At 33.6% G+C, this 21,392-nt stretch overlaps 1 protein-coding gene across 1 annotated transcript; it reads right to left on the reverse strand.

Annotated features, from left to right (window-relative positions):
- Positions 1-69: 69 nt before the first annotated feature.
- On the reverse strand, positions 70-19,495 carry LOC136800513 (uncharacterized). The gene is made up of 4 exons (XM_067057173.1): positions 18,022-19,495; positions 7,789-8,347; positions 5,170-5,531; positions 70-2,613 (listed from the first exon to the last, which is right to left on the reverse strand). Exons 1-4 carry the CDS (start codon positions 19,424-19,426, stop codon positions 2,021-2,023), a joined length of 2,919 nt encoding a protein of 972 aa, XP_066913274.1. The 5' UTR covers positions 19,427-19,495; the 3' UTR covers positions 70-2,020.
- Positions 19,496-21,392: the final 1,897 nt, after the last annotated feature.

The following is a 21,392-nucleotide window of genomic DNA, read 5'->3' on the forward strand; positions in this document are numbered from 1 at the left end:
ACATATTTTGAAGACTATTAATCGGAAATTGAGTATCAGATTTGTGAAATAAAGAAAACATTGGAGATATTACATAATCCAAAAACATTATTTACATAGCATCACTCTTCCAAGAATTGAAGATATCAATATTTCACAGCAACAAACATTCCTACCATCTGTTCTACTGAGCTTCTAGCCTAATACCTAATAAACATAACTTTGTATAACAAGGACAACTTTTGGAAAAGAAGAAGGTATGTTTTAAAGGCAACCGTCCCACTTAAACGGGAAACCCAAATGTTTGCTAGCACCAGGGGGAAAGGGCACTCAAAGTAAATGACCTACAGTACGTGCGGCCCTTAAACACGGGTATGTTTTCAAGATCAAAAAAATGCACTGTAAGGGTAGGGTTGTCGTAGAGCTGCACTGCAAGGGGAGGTTTTTATACCTTATTATTTATTCCTTTTATAATGGGACCCCTCCACTTCCTTTCGATGAAAACAAGACGAGCAAATCAAATGGACAAACAATAATAAAAATATACAGCTCGGTTAACACAAGATCGACAAAAAATAAAAATGATCATAAATTTTTAACCTAAATGTCAGAAATTTTTACTAGTCGGGCCGTTCGAAAATTGGTGGTTTTAATCAATGGAATAAATTTTCGCAAGAATGAGTCAAAACTGATAAAATTGATGAAAAATTGTAAAACTTTTTAATCTAATTTTTTTGGAGTTGATTTGCGGAGGAATACTTTGATGTCAGAAATTTTCGCGTCCAGAAAATTTCGCGATTTTCGCGAATGGCCCCTGAATTCGAGAAATTAAAATTCCGCGAAAAAAATTGTTTTAGCTGATTCGCGAAAATTAATTCCAAAAAATACAGTTTTCAGATTATCTTGATCTTTTTTGCTTTTAGAACATAAAAACAGTCTATTAAACCTACTTTACTAGTGTTTTTGTCTGGAAAATCCATTTTCGCAATAATCAATTCCAGTGAAATAAATAAATCTTGCTGATTCGCGAAATTAAATTCCTTGAGAACACGCGAAATTTCGCGAATAGCCCGAGTCGCAAAATTTTCTAGACGCGAAAATTTCTGACATCAAAGTAGTTGAAAATAATTTTTCGTCAATGAGGAACTTTCATACGCACGTCCTTCCTTTGAGTGATTTCCCCTAAAAAACAACGCGTCTCTCAATTGAAGGACGGTTGAGGTTTAGCGTCCCTCGATTGAAAAGTTTGTTTTAAATTTATATCGGGCACTTACTAACAAGAAGGACACTCCGAGTCTTATACTGTCGTAAACTAGAAAAAATTTAGCGACGATTGACCTAAGGATTATTAAATTGACTCAGGACAACTTTTTTAATGGTCCTCCAAAAGTTTTGTACCAACCCCACTGCGTATAAGATTTTCACAGTAAACAACACAGACATCTAAAAAATTGAGAAATTGTATATCTGTGCCAAAAATCAATTCAACAACTGTCCCTTGATTGGGGGAAATGCTATGAAAGTCCTGCACTGTTCGTGACCATTTCATTTGACAAATTTCAGCGTACAAAAATCGCAAAACTTTCTGACATAAAATATAACACAAGAAAAGCTATGCTAAAAAAAAGCTTCATACCTTCAGAAAATCAAAACAAATTTAGAAATCTTCATTTTGTTCAGATTTGTTTGTGTTTTTAGTAAAACGCATATTCTAGCTGGTCGGTGGTAGGCAAAAAGTTTGTGATGCCGTTATGAAGATTTTTATCGTGGGTTCCTTTCATAGTAAAGAAGATTTCTGTGAAGTTTCATTAATATAGAACTTCTGGATCTAAAGTTATTCATACCTGGTGGAAAACACCCCTCCCCGCCCTGATTAATTAAAAAAAGAATGATAAAAAACTAGTAAAAAAATGTCGAATCCTCTAACAAAGTAAAGACATCATTTCGACCTTAAACCACAAAAATCAACCTGGCTAAACCTCATATATCCAAGTAGTTTCTTACAATAGATTTATAAATAGTAATGTTCTTTAGTTTCATGTTAAATATTGAAGCCCATATATTGCAATTTAGCCTTAATTTGCTTCACGTTTTTTTCTCTTAGTTTCACTTCAGGATACGATGCACGATTTCTATAAATATAGTCGTATATTTTAAAGATTGACTTCATACAGATTTGATTTAATTCAGCCAATACCATTTCTGTGCATGTATAAATACATGCCGTCTCGTCTAGAGACCAGCACCCTTCTGGTAGTTTCATCGACTTAGAAGCAAGAAAAATTTCACTTCTTTTCTTCTTATAGGCTGTGTAAGGCTGCCTTTTTCTTTTTCCTCCTACTTTACCGGAATTTTTCTTTCTATTTTCGTTTTTCCCATACGGGTTTTCACAACTTTTGCAATTGCACATATCACAGCCAAGACGATTCTTGAAACAAGGACATTTCGTATTTCGACCATCAGTGTCCCGACAAGAGGTCTGACATCTACATCCTTTAAGCCGTTGTTTGACTGCTTTGTTGTTAGAGCACTTCCTACATCGACATTTTGCCGAGCAGTTACGGTTGGCTTTAATGCAAGGGCAACTTTTGACACCATCTTTACGAAAACAACCGTTCATGCAATGACAAATTGCTAAAAAAGATAATTTTCAAATGATCATAAGAATCACATCCCCGACTACATCATTGTGTAAAACAAGAGATAAGATAATATTGATTAATTTTTATTTAATAAAAGGATCCTATGACCTATGTAATTGTTCCAAGAGATTGAAATCAACTCATTGCATTGGGGTTTGGAAAATAAATGAAACCCAAAAAAACCTTAAGGGTAAAAAAGGACTAGATTTAGGCTAATTAGAGCAAAACGAGGAACATTTCTTTTGATAAATGTAATGTTTTAAATACAAAAACCAATATTATAAGTACTAGTAATAACATTGATTGGTGATAGTAGCCTGAGGTTATAATCGAAAAAAATTTCAAAATAGCCCGAACGGTGTAAATAGTAGTATTTTAGGGTTGTTTCACAAAAAAAAAAAAAAATAGTGATTTCATAAAGGTTATCCTTTTCATGGTAAGTTTTTTCAATTGTAGCAAGATTTGGCCTAATAATACTTTTTAAGTAGCCTCAAATAAATACCAAAAGTAGTGATATAATTCTTACAATATAGTAAATTTTTTTTTCTAAAACGCTTGCTTATGCCACGAAAGGAAAATTTCCTAATTTTTCACAGAGATATAAATCATAACATTAGTAACAGCAAGGTCACAAACCCCAAGCTTACAAACTTGATGGTGATACATTTTTATTTTTTATTATTATTATCAATTCATTTTCAATTGGTAAAAAGGATAGTACCAAATGTGCTAAATAGTTACAGTCGAAACTATTACTAATTAAATCCAACTTTTATAAAAATAGCTGCTATACTTTCCAAATTAGGCAAGTACAATTCACAGGCGGTGCTTTCGGAGTGCCAGCTTGGACCGGTCATATCTCCGGAACCAAGACGTTTTAGGAGTTCGTTCAGCTACCATTGGAAAGTAGACAAAATTTTGAACAATATAAAGGTTTTGGACGCTGTCCCTGCTGTCGTGCAAAATGTTCTGATGTACTTATCTCTGGGACTAAAAGGGTTAAATTGCATATCTTTCTTCCAACCTGCTATCAATGACGCTATAGTTAAACAAGACGTAAACCAGGAATTGGTAGAACATATTTTCGGAAATAATTATTGAAATATTTCTCAAAAACTGCTTAAAATATTGTCATTTTTTTATTTTTGGCAGCATTACCTATAATAACCGTGGAACAAAGTTTATTGAAACGACAACTGCTCTATTCATTATAATTGACACCTTTAAAGTAGGATTTTCAGGATTTCAGTCCGAGAGTTGCTTTATATTTTGAACCAAAGGCACTTAGTAATTTGGCTTTATACCTCTTTAAACATCATTTGGTATTTTTGGTTTTATTTCATGATCAGTTTCAGGGTTAGCTTGCTAAGCCAAGTTGATTCATTAGGACTATTCCTATTTATACAAAATTGTGATTTCCGAACTACCGAAAATTTCTTTGACGATTTCCGAAATTCCGCAGAAACATTCTTGCAATTCTACTACCAGGACTTTATAGTCATTCTGCCTAATTTTGATCTCGTTCTAGCCATGGCTTCATAGTTTGCACCCCCCCTTTTTAATAGGGGGGGATGCCAACTTTCTGGAGGGCCTTTGTAGGGGGGGTACCGAGATCTGCCGAAAAAACTAGGGGGGATGGGAATGTAGGGGGGGATCAAATAAAAAAGGGGGGGTTTGGAAATGATCAAGATTAATGAAAAACGCTAGTTATATTCTGTCATTGTTGGCTCGTGACTATAATACTTCATACTCTTTCTTGTTGATAATTTTGCTGGTAGGTGGGAAAGCGAGTTTCCTTCGAAACGGATTTTCTGTAAAAAAAAGGGGGGATAAGATTTCATTACAAAAGGGGGGGATGGGTATATAGGGGGGGATGAAATAAACCTAGGGGGGTTCATACCCCTCTGCAAACTATGGGCTTTTTTATATCTCAAAGACTCTGTTTCCAAAAGCTTTTGAAATGCTTAAAGGACAGGAATCTGGATGGTTTTCCTGACTCAAGTCTTCTGATATGAACCACTTTCGGTATATAAATACTCAAATTTTGAGGATAGGAAGTATACTTTGAAAATCATTAGTTCTTAGAATATTAAACTCATGAGCTTTTCAATTTTCCCCATATAGATTTTACCCGAAGAAAAGACTTGATTTTGTTTTCGGTTACATGTATCAGCCACACATTACTATTAGCAGTATAAGAAATAAAATTTTCCCTGTGAAAAAATATCGAGCAAATTTCAGCTCGGTCTGTACTGCCGCAGTCATCGTATCGACCTAAAAACAGTTACCTTAAGGGACCTATTTTTTTGCGGGAACTAATTTTTGCGGTTCGCAGTTAAAGATCTAATATTTAATATTTGCGGGAACTTAATTTTGCGGATTTCTCACTTGAAAGAAAATTAGAGCCGTACTGTGAATTATTCAAACTTTGTTTTTCGCATCTGAAAAATTTTGCGGAACTTAATTTTACGGTTTGGGCCTAAATCCGCAAAAGTTAGTTCCCCCAAAAATTAGTTCCCTTAAGGTATTGTTTTATAAAGATTAATACCTGGTTCATCTTCATTTTTTTGTTCATCTTCTTTTTCTTCACTTTCCTCATCCCTTGGGTCTTTTTTATCTTGCAACGGTTCAGTGCTACTGTAATGCTGTTCCCATATGTTTAGGGCAATAACCAAAGGCTTCTGGTAAAGAAGGACTGAGGGAATGAAGGTTTCAACAGACAGCCTATCATTCGATTGGATAATCATTATTGGTATTCTCAAAACATCGCTCAGAACTTTAACGACAAAATCACCAGTATTAGAAGAGAATACTCCTCTATTCTTGTAATCATCGACATCATCGTATTCTGTATTGACGAGGAAATTTCTGTAATTGACATCATTTTTAAGGTTTTCAACAAAGAGCAATCTAGAATGAAATATATGATATAGAGTTTAATTCAAGTTTAATGATCGAGATAAATATCTTGGGACTGAAGAAGCTTTTAGTTTCATTCAAAGTGCATATCAATTTTCAAAGAATAATCTCATTGGTATGCATTGAAAGAGGAAGACCAAGTTGTTTTGCCATGTTTGAGAATAAAAAAGTTTAGAAAACTTCACAAAAAAAACTCATAATCTTTGGAATTGTTTAATTAAAGGGTGCGGCACCCAGTGAGATAACAATCCAGTCTGTGACTTAGATCCAAAGGGCTGAAAAAATCTCAACCAAACTTTCAAGAATGATAAGAAATCATGTTAATAAATCATGTTATTTTCTAAAGCGTGGTTCCCACTGTGTGCTAACGTGTGATAGTGGATCATCATCTGGCTTAGAGAGCATATCAAATCTATTTTTAACCTCCACAATGCATGTGTGACGAAGATCAGTGTTGGTATAAAGCTACTGCCAGTTTATGGTTTTCATTGGGTCAGGTCTTGGTTTTTTAGAAGATCTGAGGCTGAGAGAGACGTGACAAGAGACTACTCTGTGATCTGAGCCTACAGGGGAAAAAGAAGAATAGGACTGGGCATTCCGAACACTGTTCCTCCATTTAGTTCGAACAAGAATATAATCAATTTGGGATTTGCTTCCAGAAGGATGTTGAAAAGACCAAAGTTTTGAAGCTTTTTTTGTGAAAAATGTGTTTGTGGCAAATAATTGAAATTGCTGCGTAAAATCAAAGAGTTTGCTCCCGTTTCTTGTGAAAAGAAAATGTATGCCTGGGCATTAAAGTCTCCACAAACTATAAGAAAGTTGTGCGCTGGTGTATTGAAAACAGCTCAAGAAAGAGAAGAATAGAAATTATCGACGACCTCGTCGGAAACATTTGTGGGGCTGTAACAGGAAATCAATGTCATTTTTGGATTACTGTTAAATTCGGCAACAATAATACGATCGGAAATCTTGGTAAGTGAAAGTAAATCAAGAACTAAGCAATTAAAGTAAAGAAACTATTGCAAAGTACGTCAAATTGAAACTCCCTTACTACTAATATACCGATATGAAACCAACCAATTCAGGAAAACCAGAACCCTCAGAAGTGGGATCATCTGAATCAGGGGGGGGGGTCGATAGTAAAATTTTAAACATTATGCGTGTTGTTTACTGCCACTGTGGTATAGCCAAAAAATGGAAAGATGTGGTACCACGAAATAAATTTTTTTAAATTTTTAGACTTGATGTTTTATGGCCGAAAATAACAAAATTTGAGGGATTTCCCTCCCAATCTGCATAATTTATGCAAACTTTTACAGAAATTATTGACCACTTAAAATGCTATAACTTTTAATCTAGGAAAATTGAGACTTTCATGTAACACGTTTTTTTGTTCAATTTGAAGAACTTTATCATGTGGTATAGGTCTTTTTTAATTTTGAAGAACCCCCCCCCAAATATCACAAAATTTTCAGCCTTACAATCTCTTTCTTTGAAAATCAAACTCCTTAAAATTAGGAAAGCATTAAAAATACTTTACTCACTGCAGCCAATATTTTTTCCGATATTGAAATTGATTTATAAGAGAAATTTTATCGACCGCCGGAGGCGGTTTCTTTCATAGTGGTACGCTAATCTCGTTTTGCCTTGGCTCATTACTTTGTCTACCATTTACTTTCGGTTTTTTTAACTAGATTACCCAGGTGTTTCTCTTTTTTTTCCTGAATGTCTTTTATTCGGAATTGAATAATCGAGACATGAAAAATGACTATATTGTAATCTGTTTTCAATGAATAATCTAAAATGTACTGGAGGTGACATGTAGGCGTTAATAATGTGCGCGCGCTCTTTCGCGAGCGTGATGCGTGATGGAAGGCGGTCGTTTCAGTGTGGTTTAGATCCACACTGTGACCTAGTATATATTCTATGTAGAAAACTATAGCTAAAGCGTAAGAGTGAAGCGAGTAAAAAAAATAGCTGCTATTAAATATCACGAGACTCAATCTCGTAGAATGAAATTCACCAAAATAAGACTTATTTCTCAACAAAGGAAAATTAGGACAGAAATTGAAAGTAGAGTGTAAAGTAATCTTTATTTTTAATATGTAAAAATGAATTTAGTGGGATGACCCACTATGGTTGGGTCCAGTCTGTTTAAAAGAGAATTGCAGAAGAGACGATATGCGTCAGAAAAAGAGTTGTGTGATAATCAAGCAGTATATTTATAAGATTCGAAAAACTTACTAACCTCAACGTGGAGATGTCATCTTCAATCGATTGACCCAAGCTTAGACCAGTGAGATAGTTTTCGAGCTCCTTGTTGTCGTCTAACTGAAAAACGTTATGTAGCTGATGTAAAATACTACGAAAACAGCAATCACCATCCCTTGCTGTTTCAAAAACAACAAGTCCAAATGCATTTAGATTGTATTCCAAAATCGTTTTGTGAGCGACTTCATCATCATCAAGACAATCTCTTGGGGAGGGTTTTCTCAAAACATCTTGTTCCACAAATGCTCTGTGGAGACACATTTCTTTTATTGTGCTAACAATATCTCTCGTCTTCCTTACACCTATTAAAACTTCAACCACCATTTCTTTTGTTTTACTATCAATTGTCGTCTGTTGATCAGCAGTATATGGATCAGGGATATTTGGAATTTCTCTTTTCTCGTCCCATGAAGGTGAGAAAATTGGTATGATGCGACTGTTACAGGTATGTTTTTTCCCCCTAATGTTCTGGTTGTGATAGAAAAAGAGTATGGTAAGAATTGCCAACAACAGTTCATGACTGACAAAGCTGACACCTAAAACGAGAGAAAAAAGATGTGTCTTCCCTAGTTTTTCAGTTTCAAATCATTGTTCCATCATCATCATCCAATTAAACAAGACAGAAAATGAAATTATTTTATTGATTTTAAATTTAGCGATTATACTGAATGGACCTACCTAATGAAAAAAGTCAAATTAAAATAGGAAAAACTGGTCACTGAGTTTTTTTCTAAAAAGATCTAGATTTATTTACTAGAACAGTTATAAAAACAACAATCCATATGATAATATCTCAGTCTGATTTCAGCCTTAAAAATGTGGAAAAATGCAACTAAATATTTCACCTAACATTTGCTCTTAAAACACCCTTCATTGAAAGACTATTCATTTAATCTGCCGAATTAACAAACAATATAACCTGTAATACTTGTAAGTCTGTAAATTGTGTTATGAGCATAAGTCTGCTAATGTCACCCATTTTCAGTTTTGTTAACTTTTCAACTTTAAGGCTCCAGTGAAAAATCTAGGTGTATGCAATAATGATACCAGCTGATGTTTTTTATCAGTCCTGATACTGGCAAGCTTAAACAGTCACTTTTTTCACTTTACAAAGTACACAATTTTTTCAGGACAGCTTTTTACATCAGAATGTGAACGGAAAATGAGGTTTTTAGCAAATTGTCTAAGTTCATTATTTAATAATCTAGGCCAATCATGTCTGATCATACTTAATTTTTCTTTTTATTACAGCCAAGGGATATGAAAAACAAAATCTACAAAAAGATTTTTCAAAATGAAGTTTTTTCCCAGAATAAATGCAAAAAGTTGCGGACATAACTTTTTCCGTTCACAAAGTTATGTCCGCACACAATTGATTTGCTAGAGAAGTGGAAGTGTTAATATCTATAGTTATTTGATTTTTAACCCTTCCCATCCATTAGAGAACCAAACCAAGTAACACTAAAATACCAGTTGTCCTTCATTGAAGAAGATTCCATTTTGAAGTGAACAGGGTACGATTTCCGTTCACAATTTTGAGTTATGTCCGCACATTATTTTATCCTTTAAATTTTCAAACGAGTTATTCTTACTCAACTGAATCATTTTTCTATATCAAGGGTCATATTTGGGGTCATTTTATACAAATTTGAAGTCCCAAAGGCTATTTGTTGGGAGACGGTGAAACAAAATAGTTTCTCCAAAAATTAGTTATGTCCGCAACAAAAAGTTATGTCCGCAACAAATCATGAAGTTTTCTCAGCCCCCAAACACCATTTTTAGGTTTCTTTGACAAATTATTGCATTTGAGGTCATTATAAGTTGGTTAAAACCAGAAAAAAGTCTAATAATTTTCCATTGGCAAGATTTCAGTTTTTTCACCTCATATCATATGTATTTCATGTTGCGGACATAACTATTTCATCTAAAATGTTGCTGATGAAGTGTATTTGCAAGCTGGCATGATGTTTTATTATATGGAAGTAATGCTTAGGCTATTAGAAATAGAAAACAAATACTCTGATGCCAAGTTGAGTTCCAAAATTAAAATTTTAACAGACAAATAACCTTTTTGTTTCTTTGAAAATGATGGTTCTGAGCCTGCGAGCTTGAATAAAGGATAAATCATGCATTAATTTGCATATTAAATTCATTGTGTAGTGTTCACACAACACAATCTACTACACATTCACTTACAGACTGGTTAGAATTGCTCCAATAGTTCAAAAGAGAGTCATATTCTGTAGCAAATTGTATGTTGCGGACATAACTATTGAAGTATTTTATCAGATTTTTGACCCCCTTAAGCAGTTATGCTAACACTTTGACAATACTAAAGAGTTACATTTGTAAAAGCCATGCATTTCCTTGTTTTTTTTATTTTTTGTGTCCTCTAGAGGGTCGCTCTTCTATTAGAAATATGAGAAAGTTCTAATATCATTGATAAGTCTTCTTTTATTCTTTTCAAAGAAAAACATGTAATAGAACTGAAATCAAACCAAACCAAATCTTTTGGTTTTATATTGATTTAGTCTCTATAATATTCCTTAAATTTTGGCAATAGAAAAAGACACTCCAAAATCTTTAATTAATGATGTATAATGTTCTATGGTTCTACCCTAAGAAGAAAAAGTTATGTCCGCAACACAGCATTATTATACATTTAACTAGGGAGGGGACTTAGAAAAAAACAATTAGTGGCATATGTACAAAAGCTGCCAAATTATATAAAAAGAACAAAAAAATCAAAAATTTTGACCGGGGACCCTTTTCAGGGTCCCCCCGGGCGCCATTTCTGCAGGGTACCCAGCGCACCCTCGGACCAATAATAGCCTAACACCAACTTTCTCAAAACATAGTCATGTGGCATATCAAATTATCAGAAATTTTATGCTGATTCCAAAAAACATTAGTAGTAGGGGTCAGAAATAAAGCTAAAAAAAGTTATGACCATATCTTGGACCAGATTTTGAGTAAATTGCGTAATTCGCAAGAAATTCGAATAGAATCTTGATTATGACTAACATTTCATGTAGTTAGTAGTTAAACTTTGACAAAATTCTGGTTTATTGAATGTAACTGCTTTCATGATATGAAGACATTTGTATTGTACTTTGTATTGAACAAGAGCAAAATATATTTTATGAAGCCAGAAATTGCGATATTAAAACATTATTTATTAAATAATTATGAATTATTGAATAAAAAGAAGCACTTCAAAAAAACAGATGATTTTTAAAGCAAATAGGTTAATGAATTGTATGACATTATTGGAAAGATTTCTTTTAAGATTAGATTTTAACAAAAAATTATGTATGATTGGATTCTCTTTTACAAATAAATCTTCAATTTTCAGGAAATCATAGTTACAAAGACCTTTCAAGACAACAAATTTCAATGATTAAGTTTTGGTTCAAGTACAGCAAAGTATTAGAAGCCAAATAATAACTCAATTTAATGTTTATTGCTGATTTTAAATCAAATTTAACAAAAAGTTATGTCCGCAACCAACAAGGTTTCATTTTCTAATTTTTATTGGCTAACTGAAATATAGTGTCGTGTAAAAGGACTGATTTGACTTAAAGAATGCTTGAATTCTTAAGCTGATACTGAAAAAGATGATTACCTAATTTCTATTGAAAAGTACCTTATCTAACTATCACTAATCAATACCTAATCATCATTGATCAAGAAAACAAACTGATCACATTTCTATTGCAAAGTACCTTAAAGAAGGAGGGACAACAACAGATTGTTTTAATTCTAAAACAAACTCATCATCATTAATATGAAGAAATAACATTTCGTCACCCACTCAACGAGATCACCTGCGAACTCCTGAGAGCCAAAATTCTATCACAACCGCACCCTATTTTGAGAATATCAACCAATCAGATTCAAGCTGTGAAATCCCATTGTTGTTACAAACCAACCCGATCCAAACACACACCTAGCACGAACAATAACTATTATCTACACTTATTGTAATATTAATTAACAGAACTTATAAATAAGCTAAAATGTATTTAAACTGAGGTTTTTGTAATTGTAAAATAGTAGTGTAGTTTTACCCATCTTAGGATGGACATAGAACTGTAAATTAGAAGAGATGTAAGAATGTAAGATATGATTATGGCAATGGATGTAAATTAAGGAATAATATTAAGAAGATATTAAATTGGGAGGAAAAGATTTCTTCTTTCTTTATCTTAAGGTAAGCTTGATCTCTAAGAAGGAAGCTCTATAAGTCAAACTTTATGAACTGATCTATTTTCTAGTTTTCTTATCTTTGCATATTTCGAACACATTTTCAAAAAGCACCATAGAACTACGTGTATCCAACCAGGGAGATATACCACAATAGCAAACTTTTGGTTTTTTGGTAGCCTTGTGATGAGTCTAGAATCTAGAAAATGAAATTACCTGACCATAGCCAGTTTTCTTTTCATGAAGTCAAACTTTATGGGAATATTTTTTAGTATTTTAGATTTTATTTTGAAAAAAGTGTCAGAATTTGAAAAATATGCCATACTGTACTGGAGGGTAAAAATTGCTTTTCAATGCAGCTTAATATATTAGCCATGAACTGAAATCTAAGACAAGTATTAGATAATACATATTTTATCTCAAATAAAGTGTAAACTACAAAGAGTTTTTTGCCAAATTTGTCTGATTATAACTACTCTAGGTTAAATTTATGGACCAAGCCAGTTTGATTAAGCCCTGATACTTATGTTTTCTGAAAATTGAAGTCATTAATAAAAGAATTATCCAGGAATAAAAGTGAAATTCAAAACTTTATTTTTTCCAAATTTTTTCACCTATTTGGGTGACATTACCAGACTCATGCTCTTCCAGCATTTCTTGAAATTCTCAACCATATTGTCATTTAACTAGTTTACAATAAATTACAATAAGTAATCAATATCTTTCAGGTCATCAGAGAAACAAATACACAAGAAGTACAAGTTTTCCAGCAATGGGCTCTTCCAGAAAAAAATCCGTTCATGGGGGGTGGAGGCTGAATTGTCCTGGGGTATTGAAAAAATACCAAAAAGTTGCAATGTCCAGGGGGTAAATTCCAATGTCCAGGGGTAAATTTATGTGTCCACGGGGTTGATTTGATGTTTGTCCAGGGGTATAACCCGTGTCCAGGGGTAATTCATGAAAAAAATAATCTATCCTCCACCCCCCATGAACAGATTTTTTCTGGAAAAGCCCAATCTTTGAAAAAATAACAATGACTCTTATTAAAAAATATAAATTGTACAAAAAATGGTAAAATATGAAGCTATCAAATTGATATCAAGATCCTTAACATACAATTTTAATCACAATTAGATAGCTTCATATTTTACCATTTTGTGTACAATTTATTTTTTAATAAGAGTCATTGTTAGTTTTTCAGTCTTGCTACTAAGAAAATGGTTTTGTATTCCTTTGCTAAAATAATTAAGAGCCATTGTTTAAATAAATCTTCAAATTCCCTCAAGGTGCGATACCTTGATGTCTCAGATTTTGCTTAAATTTTGACCCTTTTGGCAAGAAAAGACTGTCCTGAAAAGCGTCATATCTCAAGCGGTTTTTGAGATATGACTCATTGAATTTTGAATGTTTGAGCGAAATTTTGTGCCAAAAAATTTTAATTTCTGTGGGGAAGAAACTTTGGAAGTGAATAGAAGGTCTGTTTCTTTTCAATTCATTAGAACTTTATGCTGGGAGTGGGAATCAGAAAAACCAAAAGTGGGTTACCAAAAATTTCCTGAAAATTTGATAGGGCCCCTGGAAGAGAGGCCAAAAAGTTGAAAAATTAGAGCAAGTGCAACTTCATAACAAAATTGAGGTTACCCAACAAACTTTTAGTGCTTGATTTCTTGATGAGTTTGTCTAATGGGTGGAATATTTCACTAAAATCGAAATTTTGAAATTATTATCACCCCCCTCGGCCCAGAAATGGCTCGGCAAAAGGGTATTCCCAACCCAAAAATGTCATCCATTTTCAAGATGGTATGTTTTTTTAAAGGCAACACCAGAATTTTTTTCTCCAGTGGGCCTATTTTACATCCCCAACAGTGGCGTTGTGGGAATTTTTCTGGAGGAGCCAAAGTCAATTTCTTATAAATGGCACCCCCCTCCAATTTTCCGAAGTGGTGTCTCCACCCACCATTTTCTAAACTTTTACTAAATTCATGCCTAGGCATAATGAGAAGGTAATATTTAGTGAAGAAGAGTAGATTTATCTTTGATGAATGGAAAATGGAGAAACAGGCCCCACCATGGTTGGGGCCGACTAGAAAATTTTTTTAAATCAACTGCCAAGTTACCCTAAATCACTAAAAAAAAATAGACAAATTTGACACTTGCTAGAGTGAAAAGAAACTTAAAGAAACAATGTGTTATGCGAGCGAAGCGAGTAAAAAAATTGATATTTTATGATTTCAATATTGTTGTCAGCATATTGGTCTTGGGGCGCAGTTAAATTTTCATTTAATAATGCTATATTATATAAAAATTTATAAATTAGCTAGATTGCAAAGAAGTTACCAATTAACTGTATTGCGAGCGAAGCGCGCGAAAAAAAAATTATCTTAAAATTATTATTATATTAAAATTGGCCCTGGGCGCAATTTAAGGCACATAAATATGATTTTTAAGATTGGGGCGTTTAAAAAAATCTCTTTTAGCACCCCTTGCTCTTCTTGCCCTTCAAAAAAGCTACGCAGGGGGGGGGGCATGGCCCCCCTGGCCCCCCTGCCACAACGCCACTGATCCCCAAAAAATCTCTATCTATGGACAAATGCATAGTCTTTGTGATATGAGGTGCTTAAATTTTTTCTTAAACTATGACATTTCGGCCTAAAAAATTGCCTGGGTCTGCTACAGAAAGCCCTCCAATGTCATCAAAAGGGTAAAATACATAGAGTCTTTGCAACAGTATTCAATAGGGTTAGTTATGGGGAGTATTTGTAGAAAATTAGGTCAAAAAATATAGCTAAGTTGGGTTTGAAGCTGGTCATAAATCACGGATGAAATGTCTCATATGCAAGCTCAGGGTTCGGACAGCCCTCCAATCGACAAACAGGCTAATTAGCAGTAAAAAATCTGTGCAGAAATGAGGTAAAAAACAGAATTTTTGGAGAAAAACTGACCTTTTTAAGCTTTTGATCAATTTTCAAAAGGTTTTATTTGACATAATGACAATCTAGATCGTCTTTTGATTTATCAGTTGGATCAAAGTCCTTTAATACAATTCGAATCTTATGTAAATGGTCAAAAATAAGAAAGAATATTGGAGAAGCTAAAAAGGTTTTGAGAAGAGCCCAATCAGACAATATTACAGGATTTCAAGACATTCCCCTCTCTATACTTTCCTATAAAGCAGTTGTGCAGTGGGACTATTTCCCATCTTGTGTGACAATGTTAATTTATGTAGTGGAATTATTGGGAGCGAAGTGAGAGTAAAGATTTAGAAATTTTGAGTTGTTGAAGAATTGTCAAGTCTGAAGAATTGTCAAGGTTCAGACTGGAATTAATGAACAAGTTTCCACGAGTTTTCTGGGCAAAGTAAGGCTGATTTTCTCTGAATTTAATTGTTTTTTTTTCATATGGCGGTGAAATAATGAGTTTTAAATGACATAATCTTGTTCAAAATTATACCATAACATAAGCGAACAAAAAGAAAAAGTTCAAAAACATTTCTTAAGAGGCCACCTTGGTTGACTCAGAAAGGGAAAATTTTTGAAAATTAAACACTTTAAACACTAAAGCATAGTGTGTTCACTCTACTTTCGAGATAATGTCTTTTTTACAAACACTCAATTTCCATTGTTTTCCATAATTGAAATAAATAGATTCTACTTTTAAGTCGTTAACAATTATCCAAAGTAGAGTGAATGCTGCTTTTAGCTCAAGTAGTATCATTTCTAAAATTTGGGTACCTCTCTTTTAGCACCCCTTTCAATAGAAAAATATCTTAGTACGTTGTATTATCTCAATATTTGACTAGGGTAAAATCATGTGGTATAATTAATGTTGTTGAATAGAATATTTTATTACAAAAATAGGAGACCCCAACATGATTCTACAGCTTGGGAAAATATTTTTTTGTTAAACAGTTTTCGAAAACTGTTTGGCAGTATTAAAACATATTCATGAACAAAAACAAAAATAGCAGCAACAAGCGATACTTTTATGGACCTACCTAGTTATCAAACTAATCAGTGAACATTGAAACAATAATGAAACACATAAGACATAACTGGTCAAAATACAAAAAAAATAAAGAAAATGAAAGCATATCTATTGAGAGAAACTACCAACACTATTGAAAAAGATTTTTGAAAAAGAAATAAAAAAGCTATTAAGCGCTTTTCTTTATAAAAACCACTATCCGAAAAATACACAGCTTAATAAATAAGGTTTCCAGAAGACTGAAACCGTCGCACTCTACCGTGACATTTTCTTCTGTTAGAAAAGATAATAATAAAAAAACAATTTGGCTAATAACATTGATCTATGTTCATAAATAGTGATTCTTATAGATAAAGATTCGTTTTTCAGCCAAAAAAATAATAAGTGTTTACAGAAAACTCATATCATTACCCTCCACCGTGACATTTTCAAAAACTAATAAAAATAATAATAATAATAATATGGCTAAGAACATTGATGTATTCTTATTAAAAGCGGTTCTTATAGATAAAAATGCGATTTTTGAGTCAAAAAATTTTTTTTGCAAAAATCTGCTTAAGCCATCTTTTACCTATGATTGTACCCTACTTTCATGCTAAAATCAGAAAAATTTAATGATCCAATTTTTCACAAAGTCCAAAAAACCCGATTTTAAGCCGTTTTTTGGCCCAAATTTGCCCAAAAATTTTTTTTTTCGAAAATCGGGCTCCGTCACATTCGAGGGTTTATGGTCATGCACCTTTGTGCCAAAAATCAGAAAAAACTAATGAGCCAATCTCGAGAAAAGCTGGTAACACACTAACTAACAAAAACTAATGATAAATAACTTGCTAACGCTAACGCAACGTTTAAAGGAAGAAATTTTTCTTTGACAACCACCAAATTAATTCCCACCAAGTTTTCTCATATCATTTCGTCAGAATTTCTTCCTTTAAGATATCATATAGAGAACTTTAGCAACAGGAGGGGAAATGGCGGGGAGGCGGTGTGGCGTCATAAATTTGTCCAGTTAGATGTTCTGCGCATGCTCAGCTAGAAGAGGAAAACCCGTCTTCTCCGTCCTGTATTCGCAGTCGACCTCAAAACTAGCAGCTAGACGTAGTGAAAATGGCAAACAAAACGTGAGTGTTTATTTGTCATGAATTATTTGAAAATTAGTTCATTTAACATTTCTTTTAGTATAGATTAAGGCTTGATATATCTTTCAAATATATTGCCTCAATTTTGTGCTGTATATGTCATTTTCTTTCAATCTTTTTCTTCTTTTGTATTTTGGCTTGTTTTCATCAATGATTTATTCTACAAATTCTACAATATTTGCAAAAAGACAATGAATTGAAAAAAAGCACAAATTGAAATTCAGAGACTTGAGGCTCAAAATTTTCAGGCCTTGATTCAACAGCAACAAGCACAACAGGCTCAGCAACAACAAATGAACCGCAGATGCTTTTAACATAACAACAGGAACTTTTTATAGACAAAATATGTTTACAGATGAAGAATGATAATAGATTTGTTTTTAATAAAATTGTTATATATTGTTATATATAGAGGATTGTTTATTTTTAGAATATATATTTATTGTTTGAATTGTACATAAAATTTTATACTTGAAGTATACAAAGTTTAACTTATTGCATTGATCTGTGAAAAACACAGACATAATTTTCAATTTTTAATTTCTATGATTTGTCTGACAGCAGTCAGTCTGGAGTTTTTTGTTTACATTTTCTGCTGCTATGTTTTGTTTTTGTTTTTTTGCTGACATTGCAACTTCATTTCGATTACTCTCCCGTGCTCTCCTACGTGGTGTTTTGCTAAACTTGTTTATCTTCGAGTACGGCCGGCGTTGTCTTTGACGGCATTATGACGTCACTCCAGCGGTACTAAAAAGCCCCGTCCCGTCTGCTAAAGTTCTCTAATCTAAAATTAGCGACAATCTCAGGTTTTCTTTGAAAAAGGGTGTTAGAATTTCAACGGAACTGACAGCTTAAAACAGAAATGAAAAAATCAGACAAACCTCTTAATAAACTCCGATTGAGTAGTCTGTGTAAATTTTCATTGTTCTCTGTACCATGACCAGGTCCAATCCCGGAGAGACAACCATTGAGTATATGTTTTTTTAAATTTTCAATTTCTTTGTTTATTTCTTCGAGATTTTTAGATGGAAGTTCTGACAAAAAGGGTTTGTGCAGGGTAAGAAAGGTTTCCAAATTTCTAATGATGATGCTTGGCTCAGGAGTTGCTTTTGTTCTAATGGAACCTATATCATTATTTTGTCTGAATATTAACCCAAAATCGTTCACAAAATGTCTTGCTTTTAAACACTTTTTCCGGTTTGGAACATGTTGAGTAACCCTTTTGACGGCGTGGAATAAGTCCAATTTAACCTTTTTGGTGGGAAAATATTTTTGATATAGACTGGAATCATGACAACAATTGTCAGTACATATATATTCCAAATCACCACATTTCTGAGAAAGATGATCCAATACACTTTCCAATTCACCGTGACCTGTTGAATCCGTTAATTTCCATGAAATTATGGCACTTGACTCATCCATAACAATAAAGAGTTTCATGTCCGACTTGACGAATTTACCATCCAAAGTTCTAAAGGCCCCAATTTTTTTAGAAACTCTAAAAGTATGATCTGCAGAAATCAATACACTTCCTTTGACTTCATTGACAGGAAATTCAAATGCATCTTTCCATTTGTAAAAAAACTCCAATAATAGAACTTCAAGTTTTGCAGCACTAGGAAAGCTTGTAAGTACACTACTTAGGGCCTCTTCTTCTTGAAAACTATGGTAGTGCCTCATTCTAAGGTTTGCAAGAATTTGCGATACTTGTTGGAAGTTGTTTCCTTTGCTGATCATTTCAAACAAAAGCTCAATCAGTGCATAGGAATAGCCTGATCTATTGTAAAGAGACATTTGAAATGTCTTTGAAATTTTTTCATCCAACAATGCAAAACATTCTTTTGATGCAGCAAACAATTTACATTTCTTATCTCCATTGCATTGATAAATCTGTTGAACCAAAAGTATATTGTTCCTGACACAGAATAGCAAACGAGGATTCAACCAGTTTTGTTTTACAACATTAGTTGTTAGTTGATAAGGCTGAAAGTTGGAATTGTGCTGGAAGCACCTAAGTTCAAAACCACAATGCTGTTCTTGAGGTGACCAAATAAAGATGTGAATCGGCTTGCTGTATTCTGAACTTGTTAAACAAAAGGGTTGTTGATATCGTGGGTTAGTTGGATCTTCATTGAATTTCTTAACAATATCATCAAGAACGTTTTGGAATTCAACTCCAATTACTACAGATGTAATACATTTTGCAATCGAGAAAATAAACAACAATCTAATTGACAGCATCATTCTTCTATGTTTTCTATTTCTATAAATAAATTTAAACATAGTTTAGTCAACAATATTTGCAATGTCATGGGTCTGATCCCTGGCTTGCAAAAATGGTACTGGAAAGCCTTTCTACCCAATGCATAGCATAAAGAGAAGGATCAGGGGTAAGTGGAGCAATCCTGGGAGAAATAGTGGCGCCCTCCCCTAACTTTGGGTAGATAGCTATCAAAAAAAGAGCCTTTGAGTTTCCTCTGACTGTGGTCACAAAATTACTTACTTAGTTGACTACCTTAAAGGAAGACATTTTTGTGGTGTTTGATTTTGTGATGAAGGGCATTTTCGGTCCAAAATAAAATAGGCTAATTAAGCCTCAAAATAAGAATTTTAGGAGCTAAATTTCCGAAAGGAAGATTTTTTGTGTTTCATGCGATTTAATTTTACGTTTGACACCCAAATTGAAAATATTGCCATGAAACTTTATTCCTGCTAAAATTTATTCCCTTAAAGTGAGAAAGCTTTTCTTTACTTGGAACAGTTGACTTTCTCACTTTGAAGATCTGAAAACCTGAAAGTATCAAAAGAAGATCAATCATAAAATGGGTCACGTACAAAACGAGCCCTTAAACCACCACCCCGTCCTAAGTAAGAGTTGTCAGGGGAAAAGGGACTACGTAACCCTTACCAAAATTCTTCCCTGGCCATTAAAAACTCCCAGTAAGGTCACGCTCTGGGGTCTACCTAGTATTGTTCCAAAAAATCAGTTTTGAAAATATTGTCATGAAACTTTAACGAACTGATTTTTTAGATAAGAATCATAAAGGCAAAGCCTTGAACATTTTAATAGAGGAGAACCTGGGAGAAAGAATTTTTTAAGAGAGGTAATATTTTTCAGAAATAAAGCATAACAAGCTGGATGCTGATTGGACCCACCTGATGATGAAAGTTAGATAGAAAAAAAGGAGAAAAATGACAACAATCAGTCAGAAAATTTAGCGAAACTGCATAGCATATTAAATTTCTTCATTGATTGTTGATGGGGGAGGAGAGAAGGGGAGTATGTAGGGAAAAAGAAAATGAGGGTTACAAATGAAAAAACAAAGAAATTGAAATTGGTCTCTAAGTTATTTTGGACATTGCTAATACACATCTTTGTGCAAAAAAAAATAGAAAAAACTAATGATAAAATTTCGAGAAACTGCTAAAGAACTGGTTTTTCCTGCATATTTCCGGCATTTTTGGCCGGAAAATTGTTTTTTTGATAATCGGACTCCATCACATTTTGGCCATTGCCATTTTGCATCTTTGTGCAAAAAATCAGCAAAAACTAATGAGCCAATCCTGAGAAAAGCTGGCAACAGAGGAACGGACATAAGTTAATTTAAAGGACCTACCCGGAGGTAGGTCCAAAAATTGCTCCTCATAAGACTTGCACTGATTTCGAATCATGATTTAAAGAATAAACAAAAACCCCCTGTTTTAGGGAAAGCCCGTGGGAAATATCAGCGAGTTAGATTTCTGAAATAACCTGCACGTGATTATTTGTATAGCAATGCTAAAAGGCTGAGTCGAAATCTAAAAAGAAGGCCCAGAGAAGCGAGTACATTTTTTTATGGGAGAAGAGGAGCACTTTTGCCAGCTTTTGCACTTTCCACAAAAGTTTTTTGTTGGTTTGTAATAATGGTTATCTGGTTGACACACGACACAGCAAGAAATTTTGAGCAGGATCGTTTTCCACACACATCAAATGGTAAATGAATTATTTCCACCTAGCCTGATTTTGGGTGTCAAACTATGGTTTTTGGGTGCTAAAATTTCTATTTTTGAGAAAACCAGCACTCGAAACCACTCGAAGGGCGTTGGAGGTATTTCCACCAGGCATTTTCTACGCTTCGCTTAAAGTCTGCTTATCCTTTGACGCGTATATACCTGGAAAAGCGGATAAAATTAAATTTTCTATTTATCACAGACTGCTTAACTATGGGACCTTTGGAGCACCCGAAAACAGCAGCGTCAGGGTCGTAAT

This window comes from Clytia hemisphaerica, unplaced genomic scaffold (genome assembly GCF_902728285.1).
Source record: "Clytia hemisphaerica strain Z4C2 unplaced genomic scaffold, Clytia hemisphaerica genome assembly, whole genome shotgun sequence".
Lineage (NCBI taxonomy): Eukaryota > Metazoa > Cnidaria > Hydrozoa > Leptothecata > Clytiidae > Clytia > Clytia hemisphaerica.